General features: G+C 37.6%; 1 protein-coding gene across 4 annotated transcripts in view; it reads right to left on the bottom strand.

Moving 5' to 3' along the window:
* Positions 1 to 27,841, bottom strand: part of PARN (poly(A)-specific ribonuclease) — a 139,087-nt gene that overhangs the window by 87,198 nt on the left and 24,048 nt on the right. For all 4 annotated transcript variants that reach the window (XR_013998404.1, XM_081131638.1, XM_081131639.1 and 1 more), the window contains 6 exons: positions 25,096 to 25,173; positions 21,127 to 21,170; positions 19,715 to 19,757; positions 18,966 to 19,041; positions 14,548 to 14,658; positions 14,197 to 14,266 (listed from right to left, as the gene is read on the bottom strand). Coding sequence is in view for 3 of the 4 variants with exons in the window: in XM_081131638.1 (XP_080987764.1) it covers positions 14,197 to 14,266; positions 14,548 to 14,658; positions 18,966 to 19,041; positions 19,715 to 19,757; positions 21,127 to 21,170; positions 25,096 to 25,173 (422 nt within the window). In the remaining variant the exon portion in view is untranslated. The remainder of the gene's footprint in view (positions 1 to 14,196; positions 14,267 to 14,547; positions 14,659 to 18,965; positions 19,042 to 19,714; positions 19,758 to 21,126; positions 21,171 to 25,095; positions 25,174 to 27,841) is intronic.

A 27,841-nucleotide genomic window follows, 5' to 3' on the forward strand; every position in this document is an offset into this window, starting at 1 on the left:
GAATCAATCTTATGTGTCCTGTGTACTATCTCACCTGTTGTGAAGGAGGGGAATATAAAGCAAAATCACAATTTCTGAGTCTGCAATTGCTTTATTTTTTATTAAAATATTGTTTTATTTCTAAAATCATGGGACTTCAATAACAAGTTTAAGAGACCTACTGTCTTATAAATACAAGTAAGGCACTTAAAAAGAAAAAGAACACTTCTCCAGTTTATCTCACCATATAAATATTGAAAATTTTTTTGAAGGTTATCTATTGTGAGACAAAATAAACAAGTGTGACTATATTGAAATTTTTGCACAGCAAAGGAAACCATCAACAAAACAAAAAGACAACTCACTGAATGGAAGAACATATTTGCAATGATGCATCTGATAAGGGTTTAATATCCAAAATTTATAAAGAATTCATACAACTCAACACCAAAAAACAAACACTCCGATTTAAAAATGGGCAGAGAACCTGAACAGACACTTCTCCAAAGAGGACATACAGATGGAAAATATACATATGAAAAGATGCTCAAGGTCACTAATCAACAGAGAAATGAAAATGAAAACCACAATGAGATATCACACCTCACACCTGTCAGAGGCTATCATCAATAAATCAACAAATAAGTGCTGACGAGAATGTGGAGAAAAGGGAACCCTTGTGCACTGTTGGTGGGCTTACAGACTAGTGCAGCCACTATGGAAAACAGTATGGAGGTTCCTCAAAAAATTAAACTAGGTTTTCACCCAACAATTCCACTATGGCAAGTGTAGGTTTACAGTAATATGTGAAACAGGGTTTATCCTCGTATTATTATTTATTAATTATTGCATTTTTTCCATACAAACAACTGTAAAACTACTTTTGCCCCACCCTGTATATCCAAAGAAATCCAAAACACTAATTTGAAAAGATATAAGCACCCCTATGTTCACTGCATCATTATTTACAATAGCCAAGACATAGAAGCAACCTAAGCACTCATCAATAGACAAGTGCATAAAGAAGATGTGGTACGTATATACAATGGAATATTATTCTGCCATAAAAAAGAATGAAATCTTACCATTGGGGGACAACATGAATGGCTCTAGGAGGGTATTATGCTAAGTTAAATAAGTCAGACAGAGAAAGACAAATACCATATGATTTCACTTACATGTGAAATCTAAAGAACAAAATAAACAAACAACAAAACAAATAAACTCACAGATACAGAGAACAAACAGAGTTGCCAGATGGGAGACAGGATAGGTGGCTGGGTGAAAAAGGTAAAGGGATTAAGAAGTACAAATTGGTGGCTACAAAACAGTCAGAGGGATATAAAGTACAGCATAGGGAATATATTGTAATAGCTATGTATAATGTCGAGTGGGTACTAGAATTATGAGGGGGATCATTTTGTAAATTATATAATTGTCCAACCACTATGCAGTACACCTGAAACTAATGTAAAATAATACTGAATGTCAACTGTAATTGAAAAATTTAAAAAAGATATCTTTTATCAAGCAACATACAGGCTATTTGTTCTCTAAAATTTCATCCAAATTGGAAGTATCATCTCAGCTTAAAATAAGTAAAACATTCTCAGGTAAAACACTCAAAAGATGCTTTTTAAAGTTAGTTAATCCTATACTATCTTGGTTGGTTACTTGATACTTTAACTAAATAGAAACCCCTTTCAAATGAATTATTAATAGCATTTCTCACTCTTCCTCTAGGCCTCCACCTTCATGTCTGGGCTTTAAAGAGAACTGAGTAGCCCCAAAACCCTGGAAGAACACGAAAACCAACTCTGTGTGTGACTTGGCAGACTATGCTGCTGGAGAGAGCCATGCAATTGGGAAACCGACTCTAAAACTGTAGCTGAGTGTCTGTGGAACTGAACCAAAGTAAACTCTCCAATGGCCTCCCACCCCCCTTACAAAGGACTGTTTGCAAGCCACTGCTCTGATAATATCCATGCCCTTTTAAAGTAAAATTAAAACATTTCATTGTATTAACGCTTCATACAAACTGGCTGTCAAAAGGCCTACACTGACTCTCTGGCATGATTTGATAAAATACTTCACATGTGGGTCTCTGGACTAGACAGTTTTCATTTTAACATGTAAGGAAATGTACTGGGAGAGCAGAAATGCTAATAAATATTTGAAAGATTGTCCCTTCACTGTGAATTGTATTGAAGAACAATCTCTCCCAGAAGGCCTTTCTTTGGGAAATATCAAAAAAACACTCGGACCAACACTTGCATGGAACATTTTCTCTATTTTAGTGAAGATTCAAGATGGCTATAATTGGGTAAAGATACTCAGGACTGTGGAGTCTTGCCACATTCCTGCAAGCTTTCTGATGAAATGTTATTTTAACACTTCTCTAAAGGATTGACACCAACTCTGTCAAAGACTAAAATTAAAATTCCCATATGATACAATAGCCAAATTTACACCAGGATTTTATCCTAATAAACTGTATAACTCAAGTTGACATTCCAGATGCCATAAAACACATTTTACCCCTTTTGGCATTTGTCAGTTTTTTTAAACATTCTACCAATATAAGACTGGTGATGCTGTTTATTTCGGCTTTCAAACATGTCTGGAAAGATCCAAAGGTAAAGCACAGTATACTCCAGGGTCTGTTGCTCTCAGCAGACAGGTAACTTAAGCTCAGCCTCTTAATAGGCTACACAGCATTGGCTGTTGAGTTCAGCGCCTTTATCTCCAGACTTAGCTACCTCTGTTGCCCATATGCTCTATGGCACTCACAGAAAGTCATCTGCTAATTCTTTTCCAACCAGGGAAGTATGACACTGTGGCCTAGACTGTGTAAGAAAGCTCACTACTCACAAAAGAATTTCATTTCAGATATAAAACTTCTTAGGGGCCTTGAGTCCTGAACCTTGAGCCCTTATCCAAATGTGGTTCCCCAGACAAGCAACAGCAACATCACCTAGGAACTGGATAAAAATGCAAATTCCTGCACCACATCTAACCCTATTGCCTCAAACTCTGAGGACTGAGAATCACTGAATTAACAAGAAAAGAGTATGTTCAAGATTGTGTGGTTAATTGCCATTAATGATGATTAATCAATCAGCTGGATAATAATGACTTGAGCCAACTTCTCCAAAAAAAGTATTAGTGTTAATGATTTGTTTAAATGATTTTGGCTTAGAAAAACACAAAACTTTTAAAACAAATACCAAAAACTACCTCAAAATCGAGGAAGCAATAACATAAGACTTATACTACTCCTTGAAACCAGGTTAACTGTAGCAAGCAAGTAGGTTCTATGCAAGAGGTAAATTGGGGAAATTACTGCTCTGGCAGCTATTTTTCTCATTTTTAAGAAGAAAAAAAAAAAAATACGTATACTACTCTCTTGGCAACTCACTGGCAAAAGTCAAACCTGCTTCTGTAAATTGGCCACAAATGAATACCTCCAACATCACAAATTAACTTGAGACCCTAATGCAGCACTTAAGACTAGAAAACAAAGAATCAGACACCTCTAACCTTATCAAAACTCTCCAATCTTACCAACAAGTTTCAGACACAAGTTCCAGCAACCACAAAACACATTAGGCTGCTTTAAGAAGTACACTAAGATCAAAGGTGATCCTTTGACGGTAACAGCTTATCTGAATCACACCCTAGTTGTCCAGTGAATAAAATCAGATTGCAAAACAATGCCAGTACTAACCCATTTTATGCAACTCAAGAAAACAAAAAGGACAAAAGTGATATTAAAAAATGCATGCAAGAATTCCTGATGGTAGCCCGGCCGGGCGTGGCTCAGCGGTTGAGCGTTGACCTAGGATCCAGGCGATCTGGGTTTAATTCCCGGTCAGGGCACATGCCTGGGTTGCGGGCTCAATCAATGAATCTCTCATCATTGATGTTTCTCTCTCTCTCCCTCTCCTTTCCTCTCTCTGAAATCAATAAAGATATATTTAAAAAAAAAAAAAATTCCTGATGGTAATTCAGAAATATTATGCCCAAGAGGCTCAAGGAACTGAAAAGATCATTAAAGTTCTTTAGAATTCTACATTATCAAATCTATGGAGAAAAATCAATGATTCTATTCAGAAATTAAAAGAAAATATTTCACTTTGCTCCTGCAGTAGCATGCTTTCCAATGCTATGTGGGAGAGGTATCCCACTTACTTTGGCTTTTAACCAGAATGATGTCCAAAGCCTCCATGTGAAACAGTGAGCTGGAGTACCAGCACGAGCATCTAGGGACAAGTCAGGTTTTAGGCCTGAATCACTACCCAACCCCCTAGTGTATAAAGGTGAAGCATGAGCCGAGGATACAAGTAAAGATCTTATAAACATTTTTTTGTAATGCTTTAGGGCTGATTAAATTATAGCTTGTGTGATGTGCAAAGCCTAAATACAAGAAACAAGTTTGATGTCTGAGAATGAGCTTCAGATACAGTGAATTTTCAAGGCAATGGGAACAGTCAGCAAAGAGAGCTCTGTTGCCACAGATCAAAAGGACAAACTTCCCATGTTTGTAGTGCAGGAAGAGTGGCTACCTGGGTATCAGGCTTTCCAGTCACACCTGCCCCCACACATCATGATCACCACCAGGAAAACTAGCGAATGGGTTCTTCTCAGGGTTGAGCGGGACATAGAAGTGTCTGAATGCAGGGGCTTACTTTATGTAATGTCAGATTTGTACACATACACACACGCCTGAATGCTCTAGAAGGACTTCTAATGTTACAGCACGTCTTAATAAAGAAGAGCAGTGTTTATTCTGGTCTCTTTCCTTAGCAAAAAAGGAGAAACCTCAAGCCCCTAAACTCTTCATTCTTCCTCCTAGAAACTCAGTATTTCATTCAATGAGTAACAATTTGCATTTGTTCATCTGCTTTCTTCAAGACTATACTTCTCTTCCTGAAAAGCTTTTATCTATAAAAAAAGAAAAAGAAAAAAAGGTTTCCAAGGAAAATTGCACTCCTCTCATAACACTAAAGACTTGAATACAGAAATGTTGAGTAAAATCTAATCTTAACACAATTGGGGCAGTGAATTAATTTGTAGTTCACCCCAAGTCCCAAGCCTTCTGAAGGAAAATTGAAACCTTTAATGACTGCCAGCTCTACTGTACTTGCAAATGGTCTTGGTATTTCCTTCAGGGCACAGCAATAAAAGTACTTCATAAGAACCTCGTATGTAAGAGCTCATCAGTATACATATTTATATGCTATAAAAAACTAATTTCATCATCCAGAGTAGGACACATGCACACATCTCTCACAAAATAAGCTCATTTATTTTGCTCACTAAAGCTCTTGTGTAAAATCAGAGGGCAACCACTGGCTAGCAGGGAGTTCCTGTGCCATCAGTTATTTTAAACTCACTCGGGGGGTGGAGCATACAATTTTCAATCTAGTCACTTGATGTTTTCACAAATAGAGCGTTACCAGACATTTGTCCTGAAGCCAACTTGTGTCCTTTCTTAAACAGAGATATACCCCTAGAAACAAGGGGGGAGGGGGAACAAAGGGGGAACAAAAGAGAGAAAACCAGCAGCTCATTTGAACAGTCTCCATCAAATGAACCACATCAAATTACATCTAATAAAAATGTTAAATTAAGCATTATACAGAGGCAACTTCTACAGGGCCTATAAAATAAGGTTGTAAAATGTCAGAGGAAACCATCCCCATGCAATACAGTGCTCAAAGTCAACACCTTTTAGCATCACTGCTCAGGCTGAGAGAAAAAGAAATCTTTCAAAGATACCAGCATTATCTCTTAAGAAAATGTGCAACTAACTATAGAATTGTCCCTTTTAGAGACTGTGTACTGTGGAGGAAGAAATCATTCTTAGTTGAAGACAGAACTGGGTTATCCCTGACTGCCATTTCTGGGGCCATTTTTAAGGCCTTAGCTTTAAAAATGGGGACATTATTATCTACCTCTGAGGGTTGTTGTCAGGAATTACAGTCAATGCAGGTGACAAACTCTGAAGAATGGAAGAGGTTCAATAGAGAAGATATATATAGCAGCAAGTCTAAATTTCTTAGAGTACACTGCTAACCCCTGAATCATATAAATTAAATGTTAAATAGTCTTGGAAATAACTAATGCCTACCTGCTTAAGTCAGGGCCAAAGAAAGGTGAGGAATACCTAAGAATGCTGACATTACTACTAATTTGCCTACAGGAGGCTGAATGGTGGCCTCCAAAAAAATACATCCATATTCTAATCCCTAGAACCTGTGAGCGTTGCCTTGTTTGGAAAAAGGGTCTTAGTAGATGTAACTAATAATTAAGTTAAGAGTGTTCAGAGCTCTGGCCGAGATGGCTCAGCTGATTGGAGCATTGTCTCATACGCCAAAAAGGTAGCAGGTTCAATTCCCAGTCGGGGCACATACCCAGGTTGTGGGTTCGATCCCCAGCTGGGGTGCATGTGGGAGGCAACTGATAGATGTTTCTGTCTCACATCGATGTCTCTCTCTCTTCCTTCCTCTCCCTTCCTCTCTCTCTAAAAAAAAAAAAATATCAATAAAAAAATTTTGTTCTAAAAAAAGTGTGTTCAGATGAGGACATTATCCTAGACTACCCAAGTGCACCCTAAGTACCATCACAAGTGTCCTAGATAGAGACAGGACACAACATAGAAGAGGAGACACAGCCTGGCCGGGCGTGGCTCAGTGGTTGAGCGTTGACCTAGGATCCAGGCGATCAGGGTTCGATTCCCGGTCAGGGCACATGCCTGGGTTGCGGGCTGCAGCGAATCAATGACTCTCTCATCATTGATGTTTCTATCTCTCTCTCTCTTCCTCTCTCTGAAATCAATAAAGATATATTTAAAAAAAAAAAAAAAGAGGAGAGGAGACACTGTGATGATGGAGGCATAGACCGAAGTGATGTGGTCCCAAGCCAAGGAATACCAGCAGTCCCCAGAAGCTGGAGAAGGCAAGAAATAGATTTTTCTCCAGAACCCCTGGGAGGAGAACAGCCCTACCTATACTTGATTTCAAATTTCTGGACTCCAGAACCATGAAAGAATAAATTTTGTTGTTTTAAGCCTCCAACCTTGTGGTGATTTGTTGTAGCAGTCATAGGAAACTAATATAATACCCTACTATGGAGGAAGCAAGCTTTTAAATAGATATCCAGGGGTTGATTTTTTTACCTCAACGAATTGTTTGTTTATCATAATAATACACATGTTAGTAATCCAGAGTATATTATAAAGTAACCAGAGCAAATACAAAGCTAGAACAACTCAGCATGTGGACAGCCTCTATAGGCCTTCAGGGCTAGCATATCAAGTAGAAGTTTGCCAGGTGGGTACACTTTAAGGTTTCTTTAAAAAGTAGCCTTTTGATAAAGGCACAGGGGCAGCTCGATCCCCAGTCGGGGGCGTGCAGGGAGCAGCCGATCAATGACTCTCTCATCATTGATGTTTCTATCTCTCTCTCTCCCTCTCCCTTCCTCTCTCTGAAATCAATAAAGACCTTTTAAAAAAAAAAAAAGTGCAAGGTAAAAATTAGATAAGGTAATATCAACTTAAAGCAAACACCCCTTTCCCTGAAGAAGTGCCTTTAAGACTAGTTCCCAGTCTTAAGAAACCAGACAAAAGATTTAAGAATACTTTAATGTGCCCTACCTAGACTCACCTGTCTTTTACCTTTATGAAAATCAGCGTACTAAAAAACTTTCAGGGTAATCAAGCCAAACAAATTCCTGGAGATTCTTTCTACCATAGTAATCTGGGGATCCCAAAGTGAAATGAACATGAACTGGGGCAAAATAAAGGGATTTGGTTAAGGTGTATGAGAGCAGAATACATTTTGTGTAGTAAGTAAAAATATATCTGTAAACTACGAAGAAACTGACTTCAAGCCTTCTATAATCTGGAAGGCTGCTCCAAGCATTTTTTTAAATTGATTTTAGAGAGAGAGGAAGAGAAAGGGGGAAGGGAGAGAGAGAGAAGGAGGGAGAGAGGGAGAAGCACAGATGTGAGAGAGAAACATCAATGGGCTGCCTCCTGTACACACTCCGACTGGAGATCGAACCCACGACCCTTCTTGCCCGGGATGATGCTCCAACTAACTGAGCCACACCAGCCAAGGTTGCTCCGAGCATTTTTTAATGGTGAGGTTTTACTCCCCGTGGCACCTGATTCCAAAACTGGCACAATCTGGAATAGGGTGAAAATGTAGTTTTCATTAAAAGGCTTATTCCCTGGGTTCTTTATGATTAAAAAGCAAGGTCCACAACAGCACCACAATCCACTTCTAACCAGATGACAACGAGTGATGAGTTACGTTCCCTATCCCTGGTTCAACACCCATTTTTGGTAGACGCTAGAGAGCAGAGAATGTTACTCCTTTACTCAAGCACCATTAATATAAAAATCAAAGATAACTACTAACAAGTTCTTGGGAAAGCCAGCCCACTGGACAGGAAGGGTCCCACAATCACCAATGCTACTATTTGTCTCCATCCTGCATCCCCTGAACTCCTCAGCAGGGGCTCCTGGGGAAAGAGATGTGTAGGGCACAGCTGCTCCTGGTGGCAGACAAATGGAAGGAGCTCTCTTCAGCCTCACTAATGACACAGCCTCACCACCATCATAAAGCTCAACACACACGTGGGAACAACAAGCTGGGCAGATAGTGGCCAGATTCACAATCCAACCTCACAGCACAACCTTTTTAATTAAGATATGGAGACAGTTATAAAGTATTTTCTTAAGAGAACTTCTTCCCCTCCCTCCCTTTTCTGACCAAGGCTTATAATTGACTACAAAACTCTCCTTATAGTGCACGTCCAGTACCAATGTACGATTATATGCTATCTTCTAAAAGAACAAAACGCTCTCCATTTGCTCCCAGCATCTAGTCAGAGAAGTACATCTTTTTTTTTTTTTAATCCTCACTCGAGGATATTTTTCCCTTGATTTTTAGGGAGAGTGGGGGGGGGGGGGAAGCATCAATGTGAGAGAGACACATCCATTGGTTGCCTCCCACATGGGCCATGACTGAGGCTGGGGAGCAAGCCTATAATTGAGGTATGTGCCTTTGACTGGGCACCGAACCTGCAACCCTTCGGTGCGCAGCCTGATGCTCTAACCCCTGAGTCAAACTGGCCAGGGCAGAGAAGCACAGCTTCAAAGCATAAATGTCCTCACAGAAGTGGCAGCAGTGACAGGCTAACTGAGACCCATGATGTGTCAGGCACTGTGCATTTTACATACATTCCCTCATTTCAACATCACAACCACCCTATCAAATGGGCACTAATATTCTCAATTACAGATGAGGAAGCTGAGGCACAGAGGGTAAATAACATGCCCAAGGTTACAAAGGTATAAGGAGTGGGGCTGGGATTCAAATCCAGGTACCTGATCCCAGGGACCACAACTGCTCTACACTACATGATATCCTGAAATAAAGCAATTCTACTGAATAAATTAATCAAATAGTTTTTAAATTTTAAATGCAAATGGAACCAATTATGTGAAGTGTTGTGACGCTCATGGCTATGCCTTATCAACAATGCAAACTGTCATAGCTCTTGTTTACATATGAAGTTGGAAGTCCCACTTATGTGTTGGAGGTGGCAGGAGGGTTACTTTAACAATTAAAACAATGGACCTAATTATTCAGATACCTGACCTGAACAGTCAGTATCTCAGTAAAGACACACTCGATCCATCACCGGGATGCTAAAAACCAAGAGCAAACACGGAATCAGAACAGTCTAGCCTCATCCTCTTGTTATTCCAGCACTTTCTGTTCCTCTGAGGAGGAAGAGCAGACGAGAGAAGATCCAGTGAGAGCCAGCTTGCAGGTGATCAGGTGCCACCCTCCTGAGAGACAAGCAGAGTCTGCACTTCCAGGCATGTGGCCTACTGACAACCTGCTACCGACTGGCATATGACCTGGCACACCATGCCTGAAGCATGAATGGCAAGTCACTAGTAAATGGGGCAAATAAGAGTTGCTCTGTCCACTCTCAGTGAAAGGGCTGGGAAGAAAGGAGGTGCAGTTGGCCCTCCGCGGATTCAACCAACTGCAAATAAAAAATATATTTTTTAATGTTGCTGACATGTACTACGTGGTCAGGCCTACTATATAGACTTTTTTTTTCTTGTCATTATTCTCTAAACAATACAATATAACAACTATTTAAATAGCACTTACATTGTATTAGATATCATAAGTAATCTAGAGCTTACTTAAAATATATGGAAGAATGTGCATCCATTATATGCAAATACTATACCATTTTTATATAGGGGACTTGAGCATTTGTGGATTTTGGTATCTGCAGGGAATTCTAGAACCAATCCCCCTCAGATACTGAGGAACAACTATATAGCCCTTATCTTTAATATTTTGTTTTCCTATAATCCTTCAGTTTAAAATCTCTCTGACGTTAAATACGAAGCAAATGCATATGACAAAAACAACTTGCTGCCAGCATGATTGCTTTCCATGGAGAAAGAAGGGAGAAACATTGGTGTGCTTTATCTTAGGCACCATAATGGTTCCTCCTCTCTATATACTTATGGCAGTTATATATACGTATACCACCCTCCATAAATTATTGTATTCATTTGAATGGCAGAACTTTGAATATGCTCCAAATCAAAGCAACCTTGCTTCCACTATGTACCAATCTGACTCACTTCATCATCTGACTTTTCATAAGCAAACACTAAAAGGTAGGTACAAGCAAAAGTAAACACTTCACATCAGCTGCCACTGTCTTCCCATTTTATAGCCACATGACAATAAATTTTCTTCTGTATCACTGAACAAAAAACATACAACACATTCCACTACTACATCTACTTTTTGAATCTCCTAGCATGTTAAATTCTCTTAAATGTCAAGAAAGAAACAACATATAAGTTATAAGAACTATAAAAGCAATCCATATAATCTTTGTGGGAAGCAAACAGTGTTATCCCCATTTTACAAAGGAGGAAACAATTTGTCCAAGAGCATAGCATTCCTTCTAATGGTTTCTCTCATCTGCAGCTTAGAAAGAACAAACGGCAGGGTCATCCCAGAAAGACCTCGTTTTCTAGAGAAATCCTGTTCAGATTCAGAACACTTGTGTCAAGAACAAGGTGGCCACCCAATATGTACAGTAAACTGCAGGCAGTTCTTTCTTTTTAATTCTATTACTTATAGAAAATAGCCAAAAGTAGAGACTTAGTCATTTCCTTTCTCTTTCTAAGAACTGAAGTAAATGGAAAATAACCTTCCCAAAAAACCTGCATAAAAGGTTATCCATAAGAGGGTTCAAGGGGTCTTGCAGAAAGAGATGACTGTTAATAAAACATAAGGCAAAAGTCTGATTTTGTGCTTTCTGTGGTGCAATAAAAAGTAAAAGCAAAGAGTATTTTTAGCTCTTCCCAGCCTAAAAGGATTTAACCAAAGAATCTTCTCTAAGTCTGGTTTTCCATGCATTGATTAAAACTGACCAAGATTATAAAAGAACGTAAATCATTTCCTGACCAAAGAGCCTACAATATAAACGAAGAGTACATTCCACACAGCCTGTCATTAGCAGTGGTCTGATCCTGATTTCCGTCGCTCAACTCTCTTTTATGACTTTCATTCTGAGTCCAACAAACTAAGGAGAAATATGGGAGGTGCCCAGACCATGAAAAAGACAAATGGCACCATGAAAAACCCTCATGGAACATGCCTGTAGACAAATACGGCACAAAACACACCTTATATTACACTCAGTCTCTGCATATTGCTCAAACACTAAATATCTTGGGATCTTCTCAAGAGTTGACTTAATGAAGCTCCCAAAAAGGTATCTAATGCAGTCAAATGCCAATTTAGGATAACGTGGAAATAGGTAGAGCTACTTCCCCTCAGGGTTTACTTTTTAAACATAAGTCTGGTGACAACAGAACAAAATATTATTTGAATATGTGAGCAGCTTGATGTCCTTCTAAATTTATGTTAGGACTACGCAAATTCAGTTGAGATACATTGAGAAAAGCCTCGTGCGAAAACATATAAACCCTCAGGAAGAGTAACAACTTTTTCTAAAATCAATCACTTGATATATGTTTATGGCAACTGTTGGATTTTTTCTTTAAGGGTAATCTTGAAAAAAATATCATATATCAAACTGCACGTAAGTAAGAATGAGGTTAATATTAATACAGAATGATGTCAAAAGAAGTAAGTGCTTTTCCTACTTCCTAAATGTATTAAGAATGGATGACTGTATTTGATCAAGCTATTCCATTACAGAATAATAAAAACAGTTCTTATTTTACATTTCAAATCCTGCTGGAATTGTTTTTCTTTCAAAGATGAAGAAAATATTCTTCTTTTATAGATTTGGGAAAATAAAGTAAACATATCAAATTAGGCAAGAATTTTCACTGCGGGTATCACAAAAGGACTCCTGAATCCTCAGCTCTTTTTGTATATTTTGTATCTAGGTTCAGAAGAAAAAATCTGAATGGACACATGTCCCGATTTAAAATGAAGCTAGCTATGTGTTTACCTTCCAGTTCTTTTGAGTGATAGTCTTACAGATTATTAGTAATAGTAAATTGATCTAAAATACATAAACTCTTAGTCAAACTTTTTAATCAAAGCTTATTCTGAGTGCTCTTCATGTTGGTCACAAAGATTACTGATAAAGTAGGTGCTTCCTGTATCTAACCCAGTTTGCATCTATCGCAGATGATTTTATAAGGAGTTGATTTCATGGAGAACAAGCCAACATCTCCCAGTTGAAAAATTTGAAAAATACTGTTGAACTATGAACTTAATATCATACACATAGAAATGTAGGGAACAGTCATGATCCGAACAATATTTAGTGTCACCTGTAAGTGCCATGGTCTATCACATAAGCTACCCTTCTGAAGATTTACAAAGCTAAGCACTGACCCTGAAATAAGAGTTAAGAGCTAAGAAAATCCTGTAATACCCATAAGATCTGGATAGATGGAAGGACTCAATTGTTAGAAGACTTAATTTCCCATACAGAAAAGTTCAATTTAATTTCTAATATACACCACACTGTTACCCAGTCCACTTTGAAAGATGTCTGGAAAATCAAACACATTTACTTCTGAACTTCCATAAAAAAGAACAAAGATTAAAAAAATAAGAAGCCAAGCATGATAAAATTCCCTGAGACTACACAAATTCTGAATCTGTAGCAATCCAGATGTTTGGAATTAACATCTATCTCTGCAGCATGTCACCTAAGTACAAGCACTGTGATACTAGTATTTATACAGACGTATTAAGGAGACAGTATTCTTACCCAGTAAAGCACTGACAGAATTGTAAAGTGCTGCACAGAATGTAAGGAAATGATGTAACCAACCCAACACCAAAATAATTTTTCCCCCGTGGTTGTGATCACTGTGGGCTGCCTTGTTCTCTCTGGCTAGCCCAGAATCTCGCAGAACCAACCCTGCTAAGAAAGCTGGAGTAAAGATTAAGGTTTAGGGCTCTGGAACAGAGCCAAACTGTGGCCTGCTGGAGGAGTACATCCATAACTTCAGTCGCAACTGTGCCAAGAAAGCACAAACCGCAGTTTGAAGCAATAATCTTGAGATTCTTTGAGAATGTTCTGAACTTAGACTTCTCCCTAAATCACAGTGACTTCTTCCAACAATGAAGGTACGTGAGCAAGCTTGTATTTCATTGGATCTATTCAGATGAGGGCTCAGGATGCAATGACAATCTAAGCTCCCTAGATTATCTTAAAAGTCATTTGTATAACCAACTTCTTCTTAGAAACAATATTTGATCAGATAGCAATACAAGCATAAATAATAATCTCACATATAAAACTTGTTAGGAGTAAGTCAGATCTCACTGTGTACACACACACACACACACACACACACACACACACAGTCTCCCCTGTAGATAACTTAAACACAAAACCACCAGTTCTTTGTCTTAAAAGAGATGCACTATTATTGGCAGTGTTTTCTTTTCTTTCCCTTTTTATTAAATATATTAAATAATACATTTAATAAATTATTTCCCAAAAGGTCAATTTCTGTTTTCAAAAAACATCTCAGTCACTAGAGATGAGAAGCATTTCACCTAAAAATGCACTACACTTCCCAATCATCCCTAACTGACATTCCAGATACTAGGCTATTCCACAGTGAAAGAATGTGGGCCTTGGGACCCACTGATTACTTACTTGTTAATAAAAGGTTCAATGAGTTTTGATCTGGCAGACACATGAATTTTTGGAGGACTAAGAAAAGAACCTAATAAAGAAAAGAAGCAGAGTATATTATATACAGTCAAGCAGACAGAGCCTGAAAGTTCAGGCAAAAATATATTTAAATCAACAGTATGGATCAGCAAGGGTAAAGGGTACTCATATGGGCCAAGTACCATACCACAGATATGAGTCAATGGTTCCTCCCTGTGTACTCTCCATCCCCTCCAGCCCAATCTCCTCCCACTTTTAACTGGGTGAGTGGATCCCAGGGAAATAGGAGGTAAGATCCGCTCTGTGTTTGACAGAAACATGTACAGTGAGTACCTAGGTAGTTTGTCATGGAGATGAAACACAGTCCTGTGATATAAGCATCATAGCCTGCCTCATGGAGCTGTTCAGAAGCCGTGTCATAACTTGGAAAACCTTCTGCACTTTCTAAAGAGAAAAAAGAAAAAAGTTTTCCCAAAGACATCACAAATCGTGAAGACTGGTAAGTATACTGCCCTACCAAATCCAAATTGTATTTAGTATGTGCTATAGAAATACTCTAAATAAGCATTTTAAAAGCTTTTTTTAAACTTTATTTTTCAATTACAGTTTACATTCATACCATCTTCTATAAGTTTCAGGTGTACAACAGAACGGTTAAACAACCATATACTTTACAAAGTGTTCCTTCTGATATTCCAGCATCCATCTGGCACCATACATAGTTATTACAATATTATTGACTATTCCTTATGCTGTACTTTATATCCCCATGACTGTTTTCTAACTACCAATTTGCACTTCTTAATCCCTTCAACTTTTCACCCAGTCCCCCACTGCCCGATCCCTCTGGCAACAATCAGTCTGTTCTCTGTATCTATGAGACTGTTTCTGTTTTTATTTGTTCACTTATATTATTATTTAGATTCCAAATATAAATGAAATCACATAGTATTTGTCTTTCTCTGACTGACTTATTTCACTTAGCATTATACTCCCTAGGTCCATTCATGCTGCCACAAACGGTAAGATTTCATTGTGTTGGGTTTTTTATGGTTGAATCATTTTCCATCATATACATGTACCACAGCTTTTTTATCCACTTATCTATTGGTGGGCACTTGGGTTGTTTCCATATCTTGGTTATTGTAAACAACACTTGAAATGAGCATAGAGGAGCATATGTTTTTTCTGATTGGTGTTTTGGGATTCTTAGGGTATATATTCCCAGAAGTGGAACTGCTGGGTGATAAGGCAGTTCCATTTTTAATTTTTTGAGGATCCTCCACACTATTTTCCATAGTGACCGCACCAACCTACATTCCCATCAACAGTGCATAACGGTTCCCTTTTTTCCACATCCTCTCCAAAACGTTTGTTGATTTATCGATGGCAGCCATTCTGACAGCTATGAGGTGATATCTCATTGTAGTTTTAATTTTAATTTCTCTGATGATTACTGACCTTGAGCATCTTTTCACATGTCTACTGGCCATCTATATGTCCTCTTTGGAGAAGTGTCTATTCAGGTCCTTTGCCCATTTTTTAAGTTGGATTGTTTGTTTCTTTGGTATTAAGCTGTATGAATTCTTTCTAAACTTTGGCTATTAACCCCTTATCAGATGTATCATTGGTGAATACATTTTCCCATTCAGTGGGCTGTCTTTTTGTTTTGATGGTTTCTTTTGCTGTGCAAAACCTTTATAGTTCGATGTAGTCCCATTTGTTTATTTTTTCTCTTGTTTCCTTGCTTGAGGAGACATATCAGAAAAAACATCGCTAAAAGAAATGTCAGAGATTTTACTGCCTATGTTTTCTTCTAGGAGTTCTATGGTTTCAAGTCTTACATTTAAGTCTTTCATCTATTTTGAGTTTATTCTTGTATATGGTATAAGAAGGTGATCTAGTTTCTTTTTTTTTTTTCGCATGTACCTGTCCAATTTGCTCAACACCAGTTATTAAATAGACTGTCTTTATCTCATTGTATGTTCTTGCCTCCTCTGTCAAATATTAATTGACTTTAGCCCGGCTGGGTGTGGCTCAGCAGCTGAGCATCAACCTAGGATACAGGCAATCAGGGTTCAATTCCTGGTCAGGGCACATGCCCGGGATGCGGGCTCGATCAATGACTCTCTCATCATTGATGTTTCTGTCTCTCTCTCTCCCTCTCTTGTTCTTTCTCTGAAATCAATAAAGATATATTTTAAAAAAAGAAAAAAAAAGAAAAAAAGAAATATTAATTGACCTTATAAGCACAGGTTTATTTCTGGGCTCTCTATTCTGTTCTGTTGATCTACATGTCCGTTTTTTATGCCAGTACCATACTGTTTTGATTTCTATAGCCTTGTAGTATAGTTTGATATTGGCAGCATGATACCTCCAACTTTGTTCTTCTTTCTCAAGAATGCTGTGGCAACTCAAGGTCTTTTGTGGTTCTATATAAATTTTTGGACTATTTGTTCTAGTTCTGTGAAATACACCATTACTATTTTGATAGGAACTACACTGAATCTAAAGATTAGAAAAAGCTATTTCTTAATTCTCTCCACATAAGCCCTTACAATATGAGATAACAGAGTCACTAAAAATGAGGCTTTTGTTTAGACTAGAGTAATGCCTCAGTTATGTTATCAAAGAGAGTCACAGGCCCCCCCTTGCACAGTGGTGAGTGCTATTTACAATCATGCCTCACTTTATGACAACTATTCCTCTTCTGACTGTTCTCTAAGGTCACAAAACGGAGTATCTTCCCTTATAGATAATGGTAGCACAACAGGAATTTCAGAATAATGATTAAGCATGGACTTTGGAATCCCACTGTGTTTAAGTTTGAATCTCTGCTCACCACTCTTTGCTATGTGGTCTTGGACCTCTGGTCCTCCATTTCAGTAGAATGAAGATGGTAATCAACTCCCCCTCCTTTTTTTGTGAGGATCAAAAGAGCTAATTTAAGTAAAGCTCTTACATAGTGCTTGCTACAAGGTAAATGCTCACTAATTATTATCTATCAATACTCCAGGTAATCCTCCCAAAAGCAAGACTCCAATCAATATTGTCCTTTCAATATTGTCAATTCAATATTGTCCTTTACTATGTTGCCAAGCTTACAGATCTAAAGATGAAAGCACAGCTAACTCCAAAAACAGTTCGGAACTTTCTGTAATGCAACCCTTGGAACGTGGGGCCACTTCATAGGAGAGACCACTGTATAATGTGATTCTTCCGCCACATGGACATATACAGATGTTGAGAGAATAAAGTCTGAGAAGAGTGGCCTACCTGCTTAGAGTAAATTCTCTATCAGACACCAGGGTATTATGTGGAAGTAATACAATAAAACTGTAACTCATAATTATTTCCTAGAACCATTCAGGAAATGAGTATCAAAAAGGTTATAACAGAATCAAAAGCATGAAGGGAAATTATCAATGAAAAGGCTGTAAATGTAAATGTCTTTATATCAATACAATGCTCTGTAAACAATAATTTTTTAACCTCCATAAGTATTAAACATTAAGTCTTTAAACTTTAAAAAAAAAATCTTATAACATGATAGCCAACTAAGTAATAGCCTCTACTCTAACCAGCTATTTGAAACAGAGATTTCCAAAATCAATTATTCCCACTGTATTGGTCAGCTTTTCTTCCCCCCACCCACCTCTTTTCTTTTTCCCTAAAGATTTTTTATTAATTTTAATTTTTTAAATTATTATTATTTGTTTAATCCTCACCGGAGGACATTTTTTCCATCGCATTTCAAAGAGAATGGAAGTGAATGAGAGAGAGAGAGAGAGAGAGAGAGAGAAACATTGAGGTCAGAGACACACTGATTGGCTGCCTCCTGTATGCGCCCCAACTGGAGCCAGGATCGAGCCCGCAACTAAGGTATGAGCCCTTGGCCAGAATCAAACCTGGGACCCTTCAGTCTGTGGGCTGACGCTCTAACCACTAAGCCACACTGGCCAGGGCCACCCACCCCTTTTCTTAATTCCTTTTTTTGGACCATTACCCAGAAAAGGAAGAAAATAACTATATTCTTGGCTACTTTAGTACCTACCATTGTCAATTTCTGAGCCCTTAGTCCTATTACCAATGTCTTCAAAATTTTGCAGGCTACAGCTAATGGAAGGCTAATTACACTATCAACAGCACAATTAGGCAAAAAGGAACCAAGGAAGTAACACCTGGAAGATTCGCCAAACACCTGGGTAGGGGCCAAGGCCAGGCATGGCAAAACATCTCCTCTCCAACAAACATTCCTCCCTACTTCTAGTTTCCCTCACTGCTGCGATCCCACTTCAAAGCCACCTCTGAAGGAAGGAGGAGTGGAGAGGACTCTCCTTTCTCATCTGTAAACTTTGGGCTCTTCTGAAACAAAAAGTGTATTTTCATTCTAGCCCTGGCAATTCATCGCCAACTCTGTCTCTGCTTTTAAACAATGCACTATAGAAAGGACACATGAAGTTTTGGGAGAATTTTAAGCATTAGGAAATAAAAGCCCTGAAGGTTTAATTGCTAAACTTCTCAATGATCAGGATACCCAATTCCATGCACATAAAATAGATGTAAGATTAGAAGACTACTTTTATTCAGAAAATACAATTTCAACACAGGGCATAAACAAGTTAATTTAGGCAAAATCTATAAATGACAATGTAGTTTCTAAAGCAGTTTCACCTTTCTTCTACAATATAAATCAATACATAATTATCACAAAGAGTTTGGGATTTTCATTTTATATTTTGTATTCTTACCAACTTTAGGAGGGTTGAAAGGTGTATCTTTTAACCGCTTTTCCAATTCTGCAAGGGATGTGTTGTTAATAATATCCTGCAAACCAGTAAGCAGAGAATTACGAGTCTTTGTCATCTCAGTACAAACTATAGTAAAGAGATACTGCCCCCTTGTGTTCTTTAAAGAAACACAGGAATCATTGTTTATTCAACAAGAAAGAGAAGCAGCAAGTTGAATTTTCACCATACTGAAGATTTAGCCATATGAAAGAAGATTTGTACAGATGTGCTAAATATCTATAGACCTTGGGCGTGGAAGCTCTACTTGTTCTTACAGTGTGCTGACATTCATTTCACTCAGCTGTATAAAGTCACTTCACAAAGTAGCAAATGATTATACCTTTACCTGAATTTTCTTGATCAGAAAATATATAAAATAAGAAAAATAAAGAACAAAGTGTATGCATGTGTAACCTGTTCAAAAATACATTATATATTTTAATGTTAAAAACTTACATTCAAAAATAATAAAGGGGGGAAAAACAATTCCACCACCCAAAGACAACCGCTATTCACATTTTGATATATTTCTTTCTAGTCTTTTTCCAATTTCTTTTTTTTTTCCATTCTTTCTCTCCCTCTTTTTTTTTTTTTTTTTTTGGATGGATTTGAAAATAACACTTAAATAGACCAGAATTCCAAAGCTCTTAGTAGCAATTCTGAAAATTTCAAATATAGCTTATCATTGATAGTTCAAATTTTTAAAATACCTTAAAAGGTTGTGTGCTGGCCATCAATTTAGTATCCAAGAGTCTAAAAACAAAAGAATTTTTAATAAGGTAAACAAAATGTATATCAATATTCAAAATGTATTTTACTCAAATGAATAGCCTATTGTCTTAAAAGTGGACAAGGGAATTAAGCACATTAGCCATTGTGAGCCTGGTGCTGGCATCCCTGCAAGGTTACACTAGGAACTTAGTCCCCTCAACCAGGGACTTCATCAAGAGGCTGTGGAAGAGTCTACACTCTGCCATACACACAGCACAAATCCTGGATCTGCTTGTACCCTGATAGGGTGTGGACTACATTAATCTCAAGGGGGAGTCAAATATCCTCATATGTTTTTACATGGTTCAAATACTGCTATAGGTGTAACATTGCCAAGCCATTACCATCTACCACCACTACCCAGGTTTGTACACCATAAACTCTGGGAAGGTCAAAATCTGCATTTGGTAGGTTCATCCTATTTAGTTATTTCTTACTGTTCTTTCAGTGACTGGAATACTAAAGGAGAGAGAGACTAATATAAAAACTTTTTTTTCACATAAATGTGAATACTAGATAATAGGATAGAAATACCCTGGCTACTCCACTGCCATGCCAGTTCCTCTTCAAGCAGGCCCTCAAATGCACAGCCTAGCTCTGCAGGCTCCACATGGCTGGTATGTGATCTCTCAGACATGTGACATGTGACATATCAAAATTATCATGCAATATTAACTCTGGAAAACACTAACAGGTAAAGGCACTGACTTAAAGTTGAGGAAAAAATCTCTAGCTAGACAGTTCTTGACTGACTACAGAATACTCTCAACTGGATAGTTCAACAATATCCAACTACACTCAACTATATATTCAATTATATCCAACTATATATTCAACTATATCCAATATTCAACTTAATATTCTCAACTGGACACTTCACTGTGACAAGACACATCCAACATACAGGAAAGACAAGAGCCAACTCAAGAAAACTTGACCAGTTCTTCAGATATCAAGACGTGGGATGAGAAAAAAAGGAGTTGCTATTTTTACTCTCAGTTCAAATTCTGATATTAATGGAATAACAAAACCAGTCATCGAGTATAAAAGTCAACCACCACAAACTTGAAGCTATTAAACTATTTCCCAGTTGATATGAAATGGGCCGTAATCATGATCTAACAGTTTCAATAAATTACTATATACCTATTTGTATTACACAGGGTGTCCCCAAAAAATGTATACACACTTTGAATAATTACTAATTCTAATTCTAATGGGTTAAATCTGAAAAGAAAGAAATATCAATTGAGCTATGAGCTATAAAGTGTGTATACATTTCTTGGGGGACACCCTATATATGCCATGATGACCATTTTAAATTAAAAAGAAATCCTGAAAGGAAGCTTACCTGGGGAAAACACATGTTGTCATCTCCTTAAATTCATTTAAGTCCTACAAAAACAAGAGAACAACTTGTTACAATTTTACTAATATACTTACAGCTTTAATAACATACATAAATATTTCTAGTCCCATTGGTCTCTTCTTAAACTAACTGCTAAACCTCACACAGGCCCTTTAAAGCTAAACTGCCAAACCCATTTCTAGTTAATAATTTTTTTAAAATCTTCATGATTTCCTCACTGATTGGGAATTATATCACCTGATATAAAACCTTTTCCTAACCAAAATTTAAGTGTTTTATGCCTGAAATAGGAGAAGAAAAAAGGTTTCTACTATATGTAGAAAACTTTCAATAGCTTTATTACACAAATTCATTATTATAGTGGGACTAGAAAAATTATTTAAATAAATGGTTTACACAGAAAATGGATACTATAAACTAGGTTATACTTTTACTGGGAACACCTTTGAAATGTTGGTTAAAATTACCACTAAGTCCTGACCAGTTTGGCTCAGTGGTTAGAGCATCAGCCCAAGGACTGAAGGGTCTCGGGTTTGATTCTGGTTGCAGGCTCGATGCCTGGCCCCAAGTTGGGGCGTGTTCAGGAGGCAACCAATTGATGTGTCTCTCTCACATCGATGTTTCTCTCTCTCTCTCCCTTTCTCCCTCCCTCCCCTTCTCTCTCTCTCTCTCTCTCTCCCCCCCTTCCACTCTCTCTGAAAAGCAATGGGAAAGATATCCTTGGGTGAGGATTAAAAAAAAAAGGGGAGGCTCTTCCTTAAAAGTAGCTCCAGAACAGGGAATCTTTAGTATACTTTTAAATGCATATTTTGGTACCAGTGTTTGTAAAAGTTCTATCATTTTACATAGGTTTTCTCATTTACATCACTGCTTCCAAAGACAGAGAAAAGAAAACCACTTTCTCCTTCTGACAATGATAGCACACCAAAAAGTTAAGTAACTTACTCAGGTTATCACACTGGTTTTATCCCTAGCATGGTTAGAAGTTATCCTAATCCACCTCCTACTCTGCAACAAATCATGTGCTCTTTTACTAGAATTTGAAACTAGTTTCATTCAAGGTAACATTTATTAAGTGTTTGCCTACAAAGTGTTACGCTAAGCATTTAAACACAGACAATAACAAGGTTATACTCCTTGTCCAAGGAAGTAATCACCTAGAAGGAGAAGGCGGGGTAAGCTGTAAAGACAAAATTCATGCACCATAACAGGCACACAGTTCTATGGGAGGTCAGAAAAAGGGAAAGATCACCTGTTGAGCAAGGCAACAGACAGGGAAAACTTCCTGGAGGAGGCATAAGCTGGACCTTGGTAAGATAGGTAAAGTTGTATACAGCAAACATTGAGAAAGACTAGAGGAAATTCAAGTTGGAGGAAATTATATTACAAACACAGATATACAAAAACACCTTGCACTTCCCAGGGAACAAATGAGCCAGTATGGCTGGGAATAAGGAGAGTATCGGTGGCTAGACCACACAAGAAGGTTGGGCCAGATCACAGAAAGCTTGATATGCCAAGCTAAAAAGAATCAACTGTATAAAAAAACAAAGAATGTGCAATTAGTTCAGAATTTTGAGCAGGGACAGTGATGTGAACAGAGCCACACATCAGAAGATTATAAAACTGACACAGTGGGAAGATACTCATTTGTTAAATCAATATTCTATGCTTCCTATGTGCCAAACTCTGCTTGATATCCAAAACACCTACAAACACAGTATTAAATACACTGTCCTCTTTCCTTACAGATAACTTCATTGCTTTAAAGGTCAAAAAGTCCTGAGAGAGGCAGCGAAAGACAAATATCACATGATCTCGCTTATACGTGGAATCTAAAGAACTTAATAAACTGATGAACAGAATAGATTCAATGACATGGAAGCATAGATGAGACTGATGAATGTCAGAGGGATGGAGGAGGGCGGGTGGGTGGAGGGGGAGAGAGTAACCAAAGAATTTATGTGCATATATACACAACCCAAGGACATGGACAATGGTGGGGAGAGGGACTGGGGAGGGGGAACGAACGGGGTGGAACGGGTCATTGGGGAGAAAAAGGGACATCTGTAATATTTTAAACAATAAAAAAACTTAAAAAAAAAGTCCTGAGAGAAGCTGCTACTTTGTTCTGTCTGGCCAATAAGAGATAAACATTACATCTTAGGTTTATACAGTGCAAATTCAGACCCATCACGTTTGTCTTGAGACTCACAAGTATGAAGTCTTTGAGTCCCAGAGGGTGATACAGTTGTCATGAAAAGCAGTGACAATTTTAATGTTGCAGAAATAGAACAAGGGGAGCAAGAGAGCCACTGTGGGCTGTGTTGGACTTTTCCAAAGGAAACTAATGAAGATGCTGATGGAACAATGTCCCCTAAGAAGTGGGAAGAACTGAGGCTTTGCAGATGTATAAATGAGACTAAACTCCAAAGTAGGTATCTTCCAATCCAGAAGGGATAAAAATATTAATCTGGTGGCAGTCTAAAGCAGGAGTTAGCAAACTATGGACCACAGGCTGAATCTGGCCAGCCACCTATTTTTTAAATAAAGTTTTATTAGAAAAAAGCCACACCCATTTCTTTATGCATCCTATGGCAGTTTTCAGGCTACAATAGCAATGTTGAAAGTTAAGACAGAATCTGTACAGCCTGGAAAGTCCAAAATACTTATTTTACCATTTGGTCTTTAAAGAAAAAGTCTACCAACCTATGATTTAAAGGATGGGCTGAAGGTTAAAGTGAGACAGGGAATTCTGTCTGAAGTCTGCTAAACTCCAGATGAAAAATAGGCTACTTGCAATTGAAATGAAAAGAACCCAAATGTAAGACACGGCATGGAAACCTAGCCGGTTTTGCTCAGTGGTTAGTGCATCGGCCCCTGGACTGAAGGGTCCCGGGTTCGATTCAGACCAAGGGAATGTACCTCAGTTGCAGACTCGATCTCTGGCCCAGTTGGGAAGTGTGCGAGAGGCAACCAATCGATGTCTCTCTCTCACATTGATGTTTCTCTGTTTCTTCCCCCCCCCTTCCACTCTCTCTAAAAATTAATGGAAAAAATATCCTTGAGTGAGGATTAACAAAAAGACAAAGAAAAAAAACCGGTTTGGTGACAGAATCATTTATAGTAAAGGAATTAGTAGAAGAAACTGGTTTAGAGTTAGTCAGAAGGAAAGAAAAGTAGTATAAGTTACATATCTCCTTTGAAACATGTAAATTTTAAGCAACATTTAGTCTGAAGGCTCTCCAGGTGGAGAAGTGTGGAGTCCAGCATGAACTGTGTAGCTGGTTCTGAGGAGAGAATCACACCTGGAGAAACTAATGTCCGTGCCTTCAGCTAAAGTTATGAAAGTGAGACCATTAAATGACAGAAAATATGGAGAGAAAATAAAGTAGATGGGAGGACGAGTGAGATGAGGTCACATACAGTTGGTAAGAAGAGAGGAAGAGACAGAAGAGAAGCTCTTTCCCTGAGCCAAAGAAGCTCATGCTTTCATGCACTGAGACGACTTGACTCCAAGAGTGAAAAAACACCAAGGCCAACAGAAGATCTAAGGGAAGCAGCTTAGCAAGAGGTAATCAATAACTTTGCAGGAGCTAATCCAGTTCAACTGACCAAATGCATCACTCACCTTCTTGCTATGTTTAATGTTAGCAATAGCAAACAGGACAACCACACCTGTGGCTGAGGAACACCTACCCAGCACTAACTGAGCAAACCACTGACATTAAGATAAAACAAATGTTTAGCCTTGCTCTAGCAATGGCAGATGACTGAAGATCCCTTAAACTGGCCTTTATGTGCATCCCTTCAAAAATGTACAACCAAGTAAGAGGCAGACTCTCTCTCTCTGGGAACATGCTACATATAAGGAAACAACAGTCAAGTAGAGAACATTTTCTCAGTAGTAAAGAACAGCGAATTTTCAACACAGGCTGACAAGTCACTTACCTCGGGCAGAGGGCAGCAGAACTGATGAACTGTGTGCATAACATCCAAGAGCATATTGTGTCCAATAACAAGTTTTCCCTAAAGAAAGTCAAGGTTAGGAAATAGATTTCCAGGTACAAAATTATAGTGGGACTTAAGAGTGAAAATCCATGAGAATTTTCTACTAAACTTACTTTACCCCATTAAAAAAAAGTATAGATATATACAAACAAGTAAATTAGGGTTGGTATCATTCTTTTTCAATTTGTGGGTGTTAAATACAGAATGCAAAATAAAAGCTCCATATGGTTTTGATTTCATTGATCTTTTTCTTTGATTTTTATTAATCTTACCACCCACAAGAATCAGGAGTAGTAAATTTGATTGAAGAGCTCAAGTTGAAAAGGTAAAATCTGAAAACGCTAGGTCCCTTGCACTATTGAATAATTTGTGAACAAACTCCAAATACCTATTTTAGAACTGTGTTCTTTAAAACAACTCATTTATTTTTAAAAGATACATTCATAACAATGCTAAAAGATAAAAATAACTTTTCTAATTATAAACAGAATGAATTTTCATTTCTTTTATCATTTATGTCAAATTCATGGGGCATGTCCTTAAATACCATTTCCAATAAAATCATTGCTTTTCAACCAACTGAAATACAGTATGTGTACAATAAATTTATTCCATGTTGATAAAAATTAAACTACCAAAATGGAACATCAACTTAGATTTAGCTAGCCAGGTAACACCATTTTTAACATAAAGCATCAGATCACTACAATGGAGCTTTTTACTATATATCCCAGTGGACCTTCAGAGTAAGACTGCTTGACTCATAGGACTAAACATAATTCTTTGAAATAAGTAATTCTATACAAAATTTCCCAAATCTGACAAGCTGTCCTTTCGGCTCAGTGTTTGTGTACATTCTGAATACCTCTTCAATGCTAAAATATCAAGTACTGATTAAAACCACAGAAAAGAGATGGAAGGAACCCAAAATGAAATACAAACACAATAAAATCTAACTATATGATAAATGAATACCATAACCCCACTGAAGGAAGCTGGGAAGAAAAGAACTATGAAAACAGCATCGTGACTAGATGTTGTCAGGCTAAGGACAAAAAGACCTGCTCATGAATGCTGCAGCCTACTCAGTGAACACATTTCTCACAAGGTATGAGTAGTAATTCCAAAACTTTTTATGTGTATACCAGATTTAAACAAATATGTATAATGCAGATTAAGAACTAGATTTCCCACTGTTGGAAAAAAGTTACAAATAAGAAGAAAGAGTAGGCTAAAAATAAACCCTATGGTGTTGGATTGGAATCTGAGCTATCACTACAAATGCATGGTTTTTTATATATGTATGACAGGAGGACATATGGTGTCATTATTAGCGCCGTCCAGTGAGGGGGGCCTAGAAGTAGTACCACCACAGTAGTAACCTAGTGACAGATCTTGGTTTCTAAACACCATTCTCCAATTAAAGGAACCAGGGCTCTTTGGATAAGTCACTGATTCAGAGCTAAGGCAGGGAAAATACAAGGTGAGTCTGGAACATCTTGTGATGCCAGAAAGTAATTAAATGCTTAAAAAAGAATAGGGGGTTGTTCAAAGGACACAGGAGCCAACCTAACCAAGCTCTAATAGCCAAAGGTAGTACAAGTTGAGCAACAAAATGAACAATAAAAATACTACATTATAATCTGTAGAATAAATATATTGCCCTGAGTCCATACTCATATACATTTTTTAAACAATTAAATAAACAGGAAAGAAGGGAGGGCTCTTCCTTATAAAAGAATTCCAAGAACAAAGAAAGAGGGAAATATAAACTCGCCATTACAACATCAAGAGTAATAATGGCCGCAGATAAGGTCCACTGATAGATGGTATATTAGTGGGCAAAAGTTTGAGAAAAAATAGATTTTCATAGTCCCAAGTATCTCCCCTGAGATATTTATTAGCCACAAAGGGAAAAGTAGTAACTTCACAGTGTATAAATCTAGCTGGCACAGCAAGTGATCAAGGTCAACATTATAAACTATCATTTCTGTGGTACTCTTGCATAAACTGTATATCCTCAGTCTAATCATAAGAAAAGATCAGACAAATAAATCCAAATTGAGGGACATTTGACAAAATGAAATCAATACTATTTAAAAATATCAAGGTTATAAAAGACAAAGAAAGACTGAAGGAGATTAAGGAGAAATAACAAGTAAATGTAATGTGGGATCCTAGATAAAATCATCAACAGAAAAAATACTTAGTGGAAAAACTGGTGAAATTCAAATAAGGTCCATAGTTTAGTTCATAATATTGTGCCAATGTTACTTTCCTGGTTCTGATAACTGTACGGTTATATAAAATGTTAACATTGGGGTAGCTAGGTAAGGAATATATAGAAACACTCTACTATTTTTTCAATTTTGCTGTGAGTGTAAAATTAAAAAAAGTTTTTAAAACTATAGAAAACACAGATTTACTACTAAGAGTGACAGGAAAAGAATTTGGTGTGACATAAATATTTCATAGTATTTACTGTTCGCTAGCTCTATAGAGCTTAACTTAAAATGTTAGCATTTTTAAGGTATGTGACTTTTAAATTTTAAATGTCTGCATCATCAATAAATAGGGCTTTTTTTCATAGTATGGTTTATGACATAAACTACCAAAAGTCAGCAACATACTACGAATTATTCTGTAGAAGACAAAAGAGAGAAAACACAAAGGCACAGCAAGGTAA

Source organism: Miniopterus schreibersii, assembly GCF_964146895.1.
Source record: "Miniopterus schreibersii genome assembly, chromosome: 3".
NCBI lineage: Eukaryota > Metazoa > Chordata > Mammalia > Chiroptera > Miniopteridae > Miniopterus > Miniopterus schreibersii.